The 10919-nt window shown below is 45.3% G+C and overlaps 1 protein-coding gene across 6 annotated transcripts in view; it reads left to right on the plus strand.

Moving 5' to 3' along the window:
• The window catches only part of ARIH2 (ariadne RBR E3 ubiquitin protein ligase 2), a 29747-nt gene extending 19200 nt beyond the window's left edge, over window positions 1–10547 (plus strand). For 3 of the 6 annotated variants that reach the window (XM_038186013.2, XM_038186014.2, XM_072044224.1), the window contains 11 exons: window positions 47–194; window positions 915–1036; window positions 1698–1807; window positions 2863–2980; window positions 4398–4448; window positions 4544–4565; window positions 6073–6224; window positions 7297–7440; window positions 7792–7860; window positions 8627–8710; window positions 9191–10547. In XM_038186013.2, the coding sequence (XP_038041941.1) occupies window positions 47–194; window positions 915–1036; window positions 1698–1807; window positions 2863–2980; window positions 4398–4448; window positions 4544–4565; window positions 6073–6224; window positions 7297–7440; window positions 7792–7860; window positions 8627–8710; window positions 9191–9262 (1092 nt within the window). In that variant the 3' untranslated portion in view covers window positions 9263–10547. The remainder of the gene's footprint in view (window positions 1–46; window positions 195–914; window positions 1037–1697; window positions 1808–2862; window positions 2981–4397; window positions 4449–4543; window positions 4566–6072; window positions 6225–7296; window positions 7441–7791; window positions 7861–8626; window positions 8711–9190) is intronic. The other 3 variants (XM_038186016.2, XM_038186018.2, XM_038186017.2) reach the window with 3 other exon arrangements.
• Window positions 10548–10919: the final 372 nt, after the last annotated feature.

Below are 10919 nucleotides of genomic sequence, written 5' to 3' on the forward strand. Positions count from 1 at the left end.
GGGAAGCTGGGATGCTTTCCCTGTAATGCTTTTTTGTCTCTCACAGGCAATGGTACATTCCTCCCATCACTGCGCAGTGTGCATGCAGTTTGTCCGGAAGGAGAACTTGCTTTCTCTGGCTTGTCAGCACCAGTTCTGTCGCAGCTGCTGGGAGCAGCATTGTACAGTGCTCGTCAAGGATGGCGTCGGAGTTGGTGAGTTTGACTCATGTGTGGTAGCGGGTCTGTATTTGACATGCTGGCTGCTCTGCAGATGACTGGCAGAATTGCTCTGAAAGAGCTCAGTAATGAGAAGCTGGAGCATGGAGTGGGATCTTGTGAGAAACCTAACTTTATCTAGCAGTCGTACCTGAATCCTTGGTGAGCGTTGCCATACCACCTGGAGAGCTCTCCTCCTGCCTAACAAAACCTGCAGGTCCAGAGATCCATTTGCTGCTCTTCTCCCCTTTGTGATCTCAAGAGTGTGACTGTAACAAATTAAAAGTTGCAAATCTTCTGCGTTTTGAGATTGCATCTCTGGTGATGTGTGGTTGCGTTGCCCTGGGAATCGGTGTGGGTGCAAACATCTGTTTCCTTGGTGTTGGCCAGTAGTAGCTAGAGTTGCTTTGGGCTTCTTTATCCTGTCATTCATTCCCGTGTGGCAGTAACATGCAATTTTCTGCTCTAAGTGTCTGACTTTGTGAGCCCTGGTTGAAACACTTACTGATGCTGGATACATTTGTGCCCTGTCATCTTTCTGTGAATACAGTTGGGCTTCAGCTTTTCAGCAGCCCTGATAGATTTGCTAGGTCTGTTTCACAGTTGTGTCCCTCTTGCCACAACAACAGATGGCACCTAGGAAACTGTGTTGAATGCTATCTCTGTCTCTGCTCCTTTTAGCACAAATTGCACTGTGCTGAAACACTGTTTTCCCAGGGGTCTCCTGCATGGCTCAGGACTGCCTACTTCGGACACCAGAAGACTTTGTGTTTCCATTGCTGCCTAGTGAAGAGCTGAAAGACAAATACAGGCGCTACCTCTTCAGGGACTATGTGGAGGTATTGTCTTTTTCAGGCTTAAAATACCCTGGATTAATTCACCAATGACTTGCAGAAATTGTGTTTGAGGTGCCTTGCATCTCTGATTAGAAATGCAGTAACTGCAGCAGAATTGTCCCTCATAAACATGACGTCGGTGCTCCTGTAGTACAGCCTCACTGACAAAATGCTCTAGCAGGTTGCCAAAGTAAATTCTGCTGTAAGGTCACCCAGTAACTGCTTGGCTAGTGCTTGGCTCTTTTCCTCAAGTAGAATTCTCAGAATGTTTCAGCTGAGAACCTCAAACTTAAGTCTGAGTTTTAAAGCCCTCCTTGCTCTTGCCACAGATATTTTAGGCTCTGAAAAGTAAGTCCTTCACCTTAGTGAAGGACCAACTGGATTGGTTTGCTCAATAACGTTTTAGTGAGATTTATTGATATTAAGATATACATGGTTAAGGTTAAATGTGCAGGGAATATTCTGGTTACTGGGAACAGACTGGGAAAAGTAAAGAAACAGGGAAGCAAGTATGAAAGAGTGGTGTCACCTTTTTTCAGTAAGTGGGAGGAAACAGCCACCACAAGAAAGCAGCTGAGTACATTCTGGGGCATAAGATGAGGATGGGGAACGTTTCTGCTCTTCTGCATACGTTGCTGATCTTATCACCATGATATGTTCACAGAGCCATTATCAGCTGCAGCTGTGTCCTGGTGCAGATTGTCCTATGGTCATACAGGTACAGGAGCCAAAAGCCCGGCGAGTGCAGTGCAATCGTTGCAATGAGGTCTTCTGGTAAGAAACAGAAAAGGTTAAAGATCATGGGGAAATTATATGCTGTCCTCAGAGCTACTCCGTTTGCTTGCCAACAGGTTCAGCGTGTGAAAAAGCATCTCAAATGCTTTGCTAGAGTTGTTTGTAACTTGAGTTAGTTTGAGTAATTGGACACTTGGTGTCTGACTTCTGCAGGTGGTCAGCCTTCCCCTTGCTCCCTAAACTCCTTGGAGCTGGGCATTCTGACAGTCAGGGAACACAGGGCTTGAGTAACAAAGGGGTTAAAAATCTTCCTTTCTCATATGCTGGTTGGCTAGGTTACAAATTTTGCTGCAGTCAAAGTGAGTGGTAGAGAATCTGGTAATGGTTGTGGAGGCCTTGCAGCTATCTGCTGATATTGTGTTTTTAGGCTTATTTCAAGTTTTTGATGCCCAGAGTGTCTGATGTGTTTCGAGGCTGTCAGGAGAATAAATTCCTGCTGAATACGAACACTAATGGTCCTTGTCTGCCTTCAAGTACGAATGGGGCAAGAGTAAAAAACTACAAAAGGTAGTTTGTAGGGCTGCTGAAGTGTATTCTGCTATTGGTCTTCAGAATCACTGCTGTTGAGAACGCCTGTGGAATGTGATACAACGGTTTGAGAGCCCCAACTCCCTGGTATGTCTGTGCAAACAGCGCTTGCTCACCGGGGGCTGTTTGGGTTGTGCTAATGCAGGAGGATGATCTGTCACTGGAGTCAGTTTACTTGTAAAGCCACTGGTATGCTCCAGGCCTCTACACTCATGTTAGAGCAGAGGTAGGTAGAGTCAGTAGGGAGGGATGTGTCAGCCCTCAGACACATTTTTGACAGAGAAGGCCTCTTCTCTCATCCTGATGCCAGTTTCTGCACAGGAGAGTGGTGCTTTATTGGAGCTCTCACTTGGTCTTTGCACTCTGGTAATGCATGAGTGCGTTTGTAGCCCTTACCCTCACTTGGCCTCCCAGATTTTGGTCATCAGGAAAACCTCAGTTCTTGAATGACTTCCCGGGAAATTGACATGATGTGTCTTTTTCTTCTTTTCTTTTTCTCTATTAAGCTTTAAGTGTCGGCAGATGTACCACGCACCTACAGACTGTGCTACCATCCGGAAATGGCTCACCAAGTGTGCAGATGACTCCGAAACAGCCAACTACATCAGTGCTCACACTAAAGATGTAAGGCCGAGCACCTGCTTGTTTTCCATTGTCCTCTAGTCCTGCCTGGGAAGCAAGCTACAGTTGTGTACATACTTAGCATCGTGTGCTGCTTTTTCACAGGCTGTAAATTCTCACAGCTTTCTAAGGCCAGTGATACAACACAGCTGAATGTGTGGGGAATGCTTTGCACACGAGGTCCAGCTGCCCTCCTGCGGCATTGTCCTCGCTCCAGACTTAGTGTGAATGTCTTTGGCAGCCAGGTGTGCTGCCCTCCCATGGGCAAAAGGCAGAATTGTGGCTGCTTCAAAATGGTCACTGAAGGTGTATTTCAAATGGAAAGAGGGTGCAGTAAGTGCAGTCAGTAAATACTGGTGGTGTTTAACCCTGAACACCTGTGTGGAGTGCTGTGAACCAGGTGAGGGAGATAGTCCTGATTTGGCAAAGAGAACAAAAAGGTGTTAGATGAAATCTGTAACTTAGGTGGTGAAGTACTTCTAGTAGATTTAGACTCAAGAAAAAGAAATAGTACTACATATTGTGCACTCTCTCTGTGGAATTGTCTTAAAAGGTTGTAGGCAAACTGCTAGGTTAGCCGTCTGTAGACTGGAACTTTAAGTTTCTTTGGGGAATTTTGTGGCGTGAATTCAAAATAATTCTTAGTTGGCTGGCATTTATTTTACCATAACCGATAGCAATTGTGACAGTGCTAATTAGGCACAAGCTTCAGTTATGTTCGGGAAGTGCGTAGTTAGACCAGAGACCCTAAATATATTTCTTTTTCTGGAGAGTGTGATGGTGCTGTATTTGCTATGCTCATTCGTAAACATAAAGTTCTGTTATGTTCAGTGTTGTTGAGGCACACGTTTTACCTGCTGTTAAAACTTATAAAAAAAAAACAACAAAACTCGCTTCCTTCTTTGTACCTATGCAACCCAAAAAATGTTCCTGCACTTGACACCCCACGGCATCAGTGGACTGCTGATGGAGCAAAGAAGTGTGCAGCTCACTGTGGTCAGACATTCTCTTCTACTAGCTAAGTTATCATCTGCTAGGGGCTGTGGAAGGCAGGATACAGAGCTGGTTATCTTGTCTGAGTAGCTGTGGAAGCTACTGTCACGTGTGCCTGTACCTGAGCAACTGCTAAATGCTAACTCTGAGACCTTCAGTTTTAGAAGCAGCAACAGCAGCAAACTTGTTTTCTGGAGCAAGCAATCCAGTGCTGCTGTGCAACATCCCTGGCTTTCTGCCTCCTTTTAAATTGAGCTGCCCGTAATTGGTGGGAGTAAGAGTGTATATATATTAATATTTTCACATATGCATATTTAAAAAAAGGGAGGGAGGGGAAGCCAGGGTAGAATAATCATGCAAGCATTGTCATTCTCCAGAAATCTGCTGGAGACAGAGTTGGGTCTAACAAATGTTTCTGTTTCCCCAGTGTCCGAAGTGCAATATCTGTATTGAAAAGAATGGAGGCTGCAATCACATGGTGAGCAGTTCCCTGAATGCGTCAGATCTTCCTTTTTCTAAGCAGATTTTTTTTTCCACTTCCCACTAACCAGTGCCTCCTGTCTTCTCTTTCAGCAATGCTCCAAATGCAAGCACGGTAAGTAGAATTTGCAAAACAGTTTTCTCAGTAATGGGGGTTAGAGATGTTCTCTTCTCTTTTTTGTGCTATGAAGGTGAACTGTCAACACCGACCAATTTTCTTTCCCCTCCCCCAGTAAAAGGTGAACAGGGTTCTAATTACAGCCTTGCGTGATAGCTTTTTTCCCCACTGTCTATGATCTCAGCTGGGTTCTGATTCAGCGCTAGTTTGGCTCCCTCTCCCTGACATGTCCAATAAATAGAGAAGTCTTCATCTCTGCTGTAATATTAACAGTGGAAATTATCTTATTAAACGCTTTCCACGTAAATGTATTTATCATCAGCTGAAAATACTGGCAGAACTGATCTTTTTACTCAGATCAGCTTAAGTCCTTCTGCTCACTGCTAGAAATAATGAGGCACAGCCCAGCTGAAACTGCAGGAGTTGTGAACTGTTCTGCATCACATTATCTGTTGGATTTCTTAGTCCACCCCTGTGCAATTAGCAGCCGAACTGTCTTTGGTCCATTGTGTGCTCCTACAAAGTGACAGCCTGTTCTTGCACAGATCTTCTCATGGCAGAATTAATTTCTGTTGCCTTGGAGCAAGATAGCTCGTTTTCGGGCCCTTTGTGTTGTGTGCTGCTAGGAAATATTATAATATCAGAACCTTACTTGGATGATGATTAAAGATTGCTGTCCTTTCTCATTTCCTTTGCTTTGGGGTCCTCAGCAGCACTGGATGTGATTTGATGGAGCTCTGTGACAAGGGTGAGCAAGCAAGTGCAAAGGTACCATGGTGACTAGCACTCGAGAAGGCTGGTGAACTCTGGAAATAGCAATTTCAGTCTCTTATAATCAGTGATAAAAAAGTGATTCTTATTGTAGCAACTTAATCTCCATCTTTTTTCCTTTCTAGCAGAACACTCACAGCCTCGCTCTGAAATCAGGAAACTGTTAAACGGGTTTTGCTATTGCTCTCTTTCCTCCACTTTCTTCCCAGTTCAGTGGCTCCTAACTTGAAGCGTTATTAACCACTGATATCTGAAGTCACCCAGGTAGTTCTCTCTTTGAGAGAGCTGAGGGCAGACTTTTGCATGAGTTAGTTTCCTTTTGGATTTGATTGTTCGTATTTTATTCAGCCAGAGATTATTCGCATGGGGCAGTACACCAGCAGTGGGGAGGATGCATCTCACAAATAAGACCACAGCCCGCCTCTTCTTTAACCTGGAGTGACAGCCTGTGCGGAGCACAAGATCCGTGCATGGGTCTTGGTGTACAGAATGCAGCACTCCAGGGTTTACTTTCCATAATTGCACAGGAGGCTGTACAGTGAAAATCTTCGAGACAGGCTGGTATTTTTGGCTCACTGGTGTGTTCTGTTTTGCAAGATGATACAAAATGTATGTCTCTTGGCTTAGCAGAAATAGCTGAAAGCAGATGGGTTGTGTCTCCTGAAGCTTTTCTCTCTTAGAGATGTGTTTTTTTTTCTGTGCATCACAGTGGGTTTTTCACTGTTTTCTGCAGACTTCTGCTGGATGTGTCTGGGAGACTGGAAGACTCATGGCAGCGAGTACTACGAATGCAGTCGGTACAAAGAGAATCCTGATATTGTAAACCAGAGTCAGCAAGCACAGGCCAGGGAGGCCCTTAAGAAGTACTTGTTCTATTTTGAGAGGGTAGGAGACATCTCTTTGGCCAGAGCTGCTGTAGCCTTTTAATGCTCCCTGCCTGGTGCAAAGGTCATTGCCAGCAATCTCCGTGCAAGAAACTGCCCAAAGAGAATTTGTGCTGAATTTTCAGGCCCTGTTCTTTCTTACTTAGTCGTCCCGCCCTGTGAGTCCCATCCAAACAACTAATATCATCCCCAAAGGAAATCACATTTGCTCCTGCGTTTCCTTGTGCTAGAGAAAATCGGTATTACCCCTGTGCCACTATATTGTTTTCCTGCAGGCTGAGTGCTGCTGCAGTAGGTAGATACTGCTCCTATTAATTTCCTTTCAGGATTGGGGAACTTCAGCTCCTTGCAGTATGTCTTTATAGAAGCAAAGAATAAATTCCATTCAAAACTCCATTGGCTTTAGCAAAGCTTTCCTAAAGAGTCACATAATGATATTTTTTTTAATTGCAGTCACAGCACCTCTGTCCACACAGCTGACTCAATGCACCTGGACATACGGTGCAATTCTAGAACAGCATCTCTAGAAGAGAACGTGGTAGAGGTTCAATTCTGCTGTGTTTCAGTGCACTTGTTCTCCCTATTAAAATGAGTTTATTTTTCATTCTATGAGCCAAGTCCTATGATAAAATAAATGTGTTCATTCTTGGCTCTCTAGAGCAACAGGCTTTGGGAAATGGCCATGCTTACAACGTGCATGTGGGTGTTAGAGTCCACTGAGACCATGTTAAATGTTAATTTGAACTTTTGTCCTTTATATAGCAATCCTTTAAGTAGGGGAATCGCTGTTACTTCCCATCGTGTTAGATACAAGGTCGCTGTGCAACCCGAGGGCATTCCCGTTCTGAGGAGCTGGGTTTGCTCCCTGCTCTTTCCTGCCATCAGTCTGTTGTACACAGCCTCCGCTACTTGCTACTGGAGCCGCTCCCTTGCTGTTCTTTCCCACAGCATGTTTTGCCTTGCTGGACTCCTGTCCCACTTTGATTTCTGCTTGCTAGAGCTTGTGCTTTTACTGAAGAAGTATTCTGGTCTCATGCTGTCTTTTTCTTTCCCCTTCTCCCCACCCCTTGCAGTGGGAGAATCACAATAAAAGCTTGCAGCTGGAGGCACAGACGTACCAGCGAATCCAGGAAAAAATTCAGGAAAGAGTTATGAACAACTTGGGAACATGGATAGACTGGCAATACCTACAAAATGCTGCAAAACTCCTTGCAAAGGTGGGTAGGTGTGACTTGTTTGGTGCAGAAAAAAGAATCTACACTCGAGAATGCTGAATTCACAACACCTAGTGAGAGGAAGGGAATTTGGGGATTATGGATGTGTGAGACAGTACTTCCAGTCTAGGCCATGAACTAGCCAAAAATTATCTGGAAGTGACCTCTGGAAGCTTACACTTTAACTGTACAAATCCTTCCAAGGAAGGTGTAGGAAGTTCCAGCATCAAGTGTCCAGTCATCCTTGTCAGAAGGTAGCTTGTTCTAGTGACTGTAGACAACTGACTGTGCTGACTTCCAGGTCTGAGCTCTTGTCCTTCTTTTCTCTCCCTCTTCCCCTCCGGCCCCCCACAGTGTCGTTATACCCTGCAGTACACATATCCATATGCCTACTACATGGAGTCTGGTCCCAGAAAGAAACTGGTAAGATGTTTTGCTCTTTTTTTCGCTTACAGCTTTTTGGGGTGTAGCTGGCAGCATGCTGGGATGAGTGGCTAGACAGACATCCCTCTTCAATTCCAGAGCTTGAGTGTCTGAAATAATAGTCCTGAGTTTGAGGTAAGGACAGGACAAACATACGTGGTTTTGCAACTTTTCTCCTCACTTTGAGTGGACCAGCAGCTCAGTCCTCTGATGTGTTACATTGTTTTCCCAGGGCAGCCCTGCACTTTCACTAACAAGCAACTTATCCAAAATATTTTGAGGCTTGAAGTGTACCAAGTGCCTTGGTAAGACTATGGCAGTGCTATAGCTAGTATCCAAGCTCTTCCCATAGAACACATCATGTGTGTTCTCTCGGGCTGCGCACAGACGTTCTTGTGGAGCTGACTGTGCCAGTGGAACAAGTTACTGCTCCCGGCGGTGGTTAGCAGTCCCTCAGCTCTGCCTGCAGAGCTGCTCACAAGAGCATTTCCTGACCCACTTACTGGCAGAGTGAGCTGAGTTAGTAGGTATTTGTGGCTTGTAGTGTTTCTAGGCTGACATGGTTAATTTTGAGTGATGCAGGTTGAGGAGTGCTCACACAAGGAACTCCTGGAAGCTAAAGGCAGATCGGGAGGAGGCACAAACCTGCTCTGCCAGCACAGCTGTCAGCAGAACACATTTGTCTGCTCCTCAAGTATAGCTTGTGGAATGAGGCTGCTCCACTAAGCCAGTTTCTTGTTGCTGTCTCTAATTTTGCTGTTTGCAGTTTGAATACCAGCAGGCCCAGCTGGAAGCTGAAATTGAAAATCTCTCATGGAAGGTGGAGCGAGCAGACAGCTATGACAGAGGGGTGAGTGTTCTGCTTGCTTGAGCCTGCTGGCCAGATTTTGGAATGGTCAGGCTTTGCACTTCTGCAGGAGAGCTAAGGCAGCTCAGTGAGGTTGCTGAGAGACTAGACCCAGAATCTCGCCGTTCTTCCTTTAGCCCAGTGGGTGTTGTAAAAATGGAATGCTCGCTGCTTTACGGGAGAGGAGGGAGGGCTGCAGTGAGTCCTGGAGAACTGAAGCAGGACCAGCAAAACTGTGGAGGAAGCTGCCTGTGGACCTCTGGTTAAGAGCAGATTCCTTAAGCGCTTGGCTTTTTAGACAGAGCAAGAGCTGGGTAATAGCAGTCAGCCTATGTCAAAAGGAAGCAGGATCTGTAATGTTGTGATCCAGAATTCACGTGAAGTGTGAAGGTTGGTGTTTATCAGATGAGCTGAGTCCCTAAAAAGAAATGTACTTGCATCTGGGGAATTCACACTAACTGTTGCTACCTTTTGTTTTACCAGGACTTAGAGAACCAGATGCACATAGCGGAGCAGAGACGAAGGACCCTGCTGAAAGACTTCCATGACACATAAGACAGGAGGAAATGACAAAGTGCAGGGGTGAGAGCAGCAAGTGAAGTGATGGCAGCTTCACCAGGATAAGCAGGCACTGCCTCTGGGAGAACACGGCCAAGGACAAAGCCACCCCTCCCCTTGCAAGTCAGACACATGCAAACACCACATCTTAGTCCAGTTTGTTCTCTTATCTTTCTGTTTCTGTTTCTGCCAGGCTAGAGGCCAGAGTTCAGATTGGCATATTTCCTGGGACATTTCCCTCCTGCCCTTGATGGTTTCAAAAGGGGAGGGAGTTTTTCTCTGAATGGCTGTTAATAGTATTAGATCATTACAATTTATGTAATTTTCAACGGTTGTACAATTATACAGACAAACCTTAGAATAACACACAACCCTTTTTAAAAATAAATTGGCAGTGGAGTGTTTTTCCTTAATCTGCTGGTAAATTTTAATGGGCTTTTCCCTCTCTCCTGCTCCCTTCCTCTGACCCAGAAATCCTCCTAGGCAGGGAAGGAGACTACAAAATAACTCGGCTATATTTCCTGATGCTCCTTTAGCCAGGACATTGTAGCATTGGCATTGCATGAGGAGAGTGGCTGGTGTTAAGAGTGGCTGCTGCTGTGTCTGACCTGACAGTACCAGCAGTGGCTGTGATTTAGAATGATTACATGCAACGTCTCTTTTCTTGTAAATCAGCTGTGCAAAGTCCTGCTGCTCAAACAAAAGCAAACAGAGGAATTGTAGGGGAGGGAGCAGGTTAACAACGGGGGGATATGCCTTGAGCCAGGTCACATTCTGCATTTGATGAATTTTAGGTCTTCCATGTAGATTTTTTGCTTTCCTTGTTTTTGTGGGGAGGGTGTTGTATTGCCAAAGTGAGTGATGAGGGAATAGTAGCATACAGTTGTTAATCAAAGCTTGGGGCTTTTTCAGGGTGAAACAATCCATGCAACCTGGTAAAGAATACTTGTGCCTGCTGGGTAACATGGTTGAGAAAATTTGATCCCATTCATCAAGGTGAAACTAAAACTCCGCGACGCTATGAGGAGGAACGATTATGTACAACACACTTCCTGGCACTTGTTGGCAATGTGGACAGGCACTTGAACCTGGGTGCACTGCTCGTGCAGAGCCTGCACCAAGCCAGGCAGGAAATTAACTAGCAAAATTAATTTATTTGTATATTAGTATCAATACTTGGTGAGGACTTATCAGAAAATTGGTTGTTAGGAGCATGTGGAGCTTTTCTATTAACATTTTTTCTAATGTAAAATATACACTAAAATAAAAATATGAAAACCTAGTTCATCTTGGTAGGGGTTAACGTGAAAAAAAAAAAAAAAAGGTTGTTTGAATGTTGATGCTTGCCTGTTTGCTGTAGGAAGCAGGCCCCGTGTTCAGCTTTCACAGGTGTGTGTCCAGGAGCGGGGGGCGTGCGGCCGGTAAGGTGGAGCTGGAGCCTCTGAGTTGAGGACATCGGGGGCTCCTCTTCCATGCTGTATTGCCTTTGACGTGTTCTCTGCCAAGTGATGATGTATAAAAACAACAAAGGTTAAACTGAGGGGGTGGGGAGGATGCTGAATTGCTGCGTGTCAGCAGCTGGGGCCGTTCTCATCAACCTGAGCCACGAGGCAAGCTTTGGCAGCAGGTACAACCGGATGGGTGGATGGGAATG

Source organism: Anas platyrhynchos, chromosome 13 (genome assembly GCF_047663525.1).
Source record: "Anas platyrhynchos isolate ZD024472 breed Pekin duck chromosome 13, IASCAAS_PekinDuck_T2T, whole genome shotgun sequence".
NCBI lineage: Eukaryota > Metazoa > Chordata > Aves > Anseriformes > Anatidae > Anas > Anas platyrhynchos.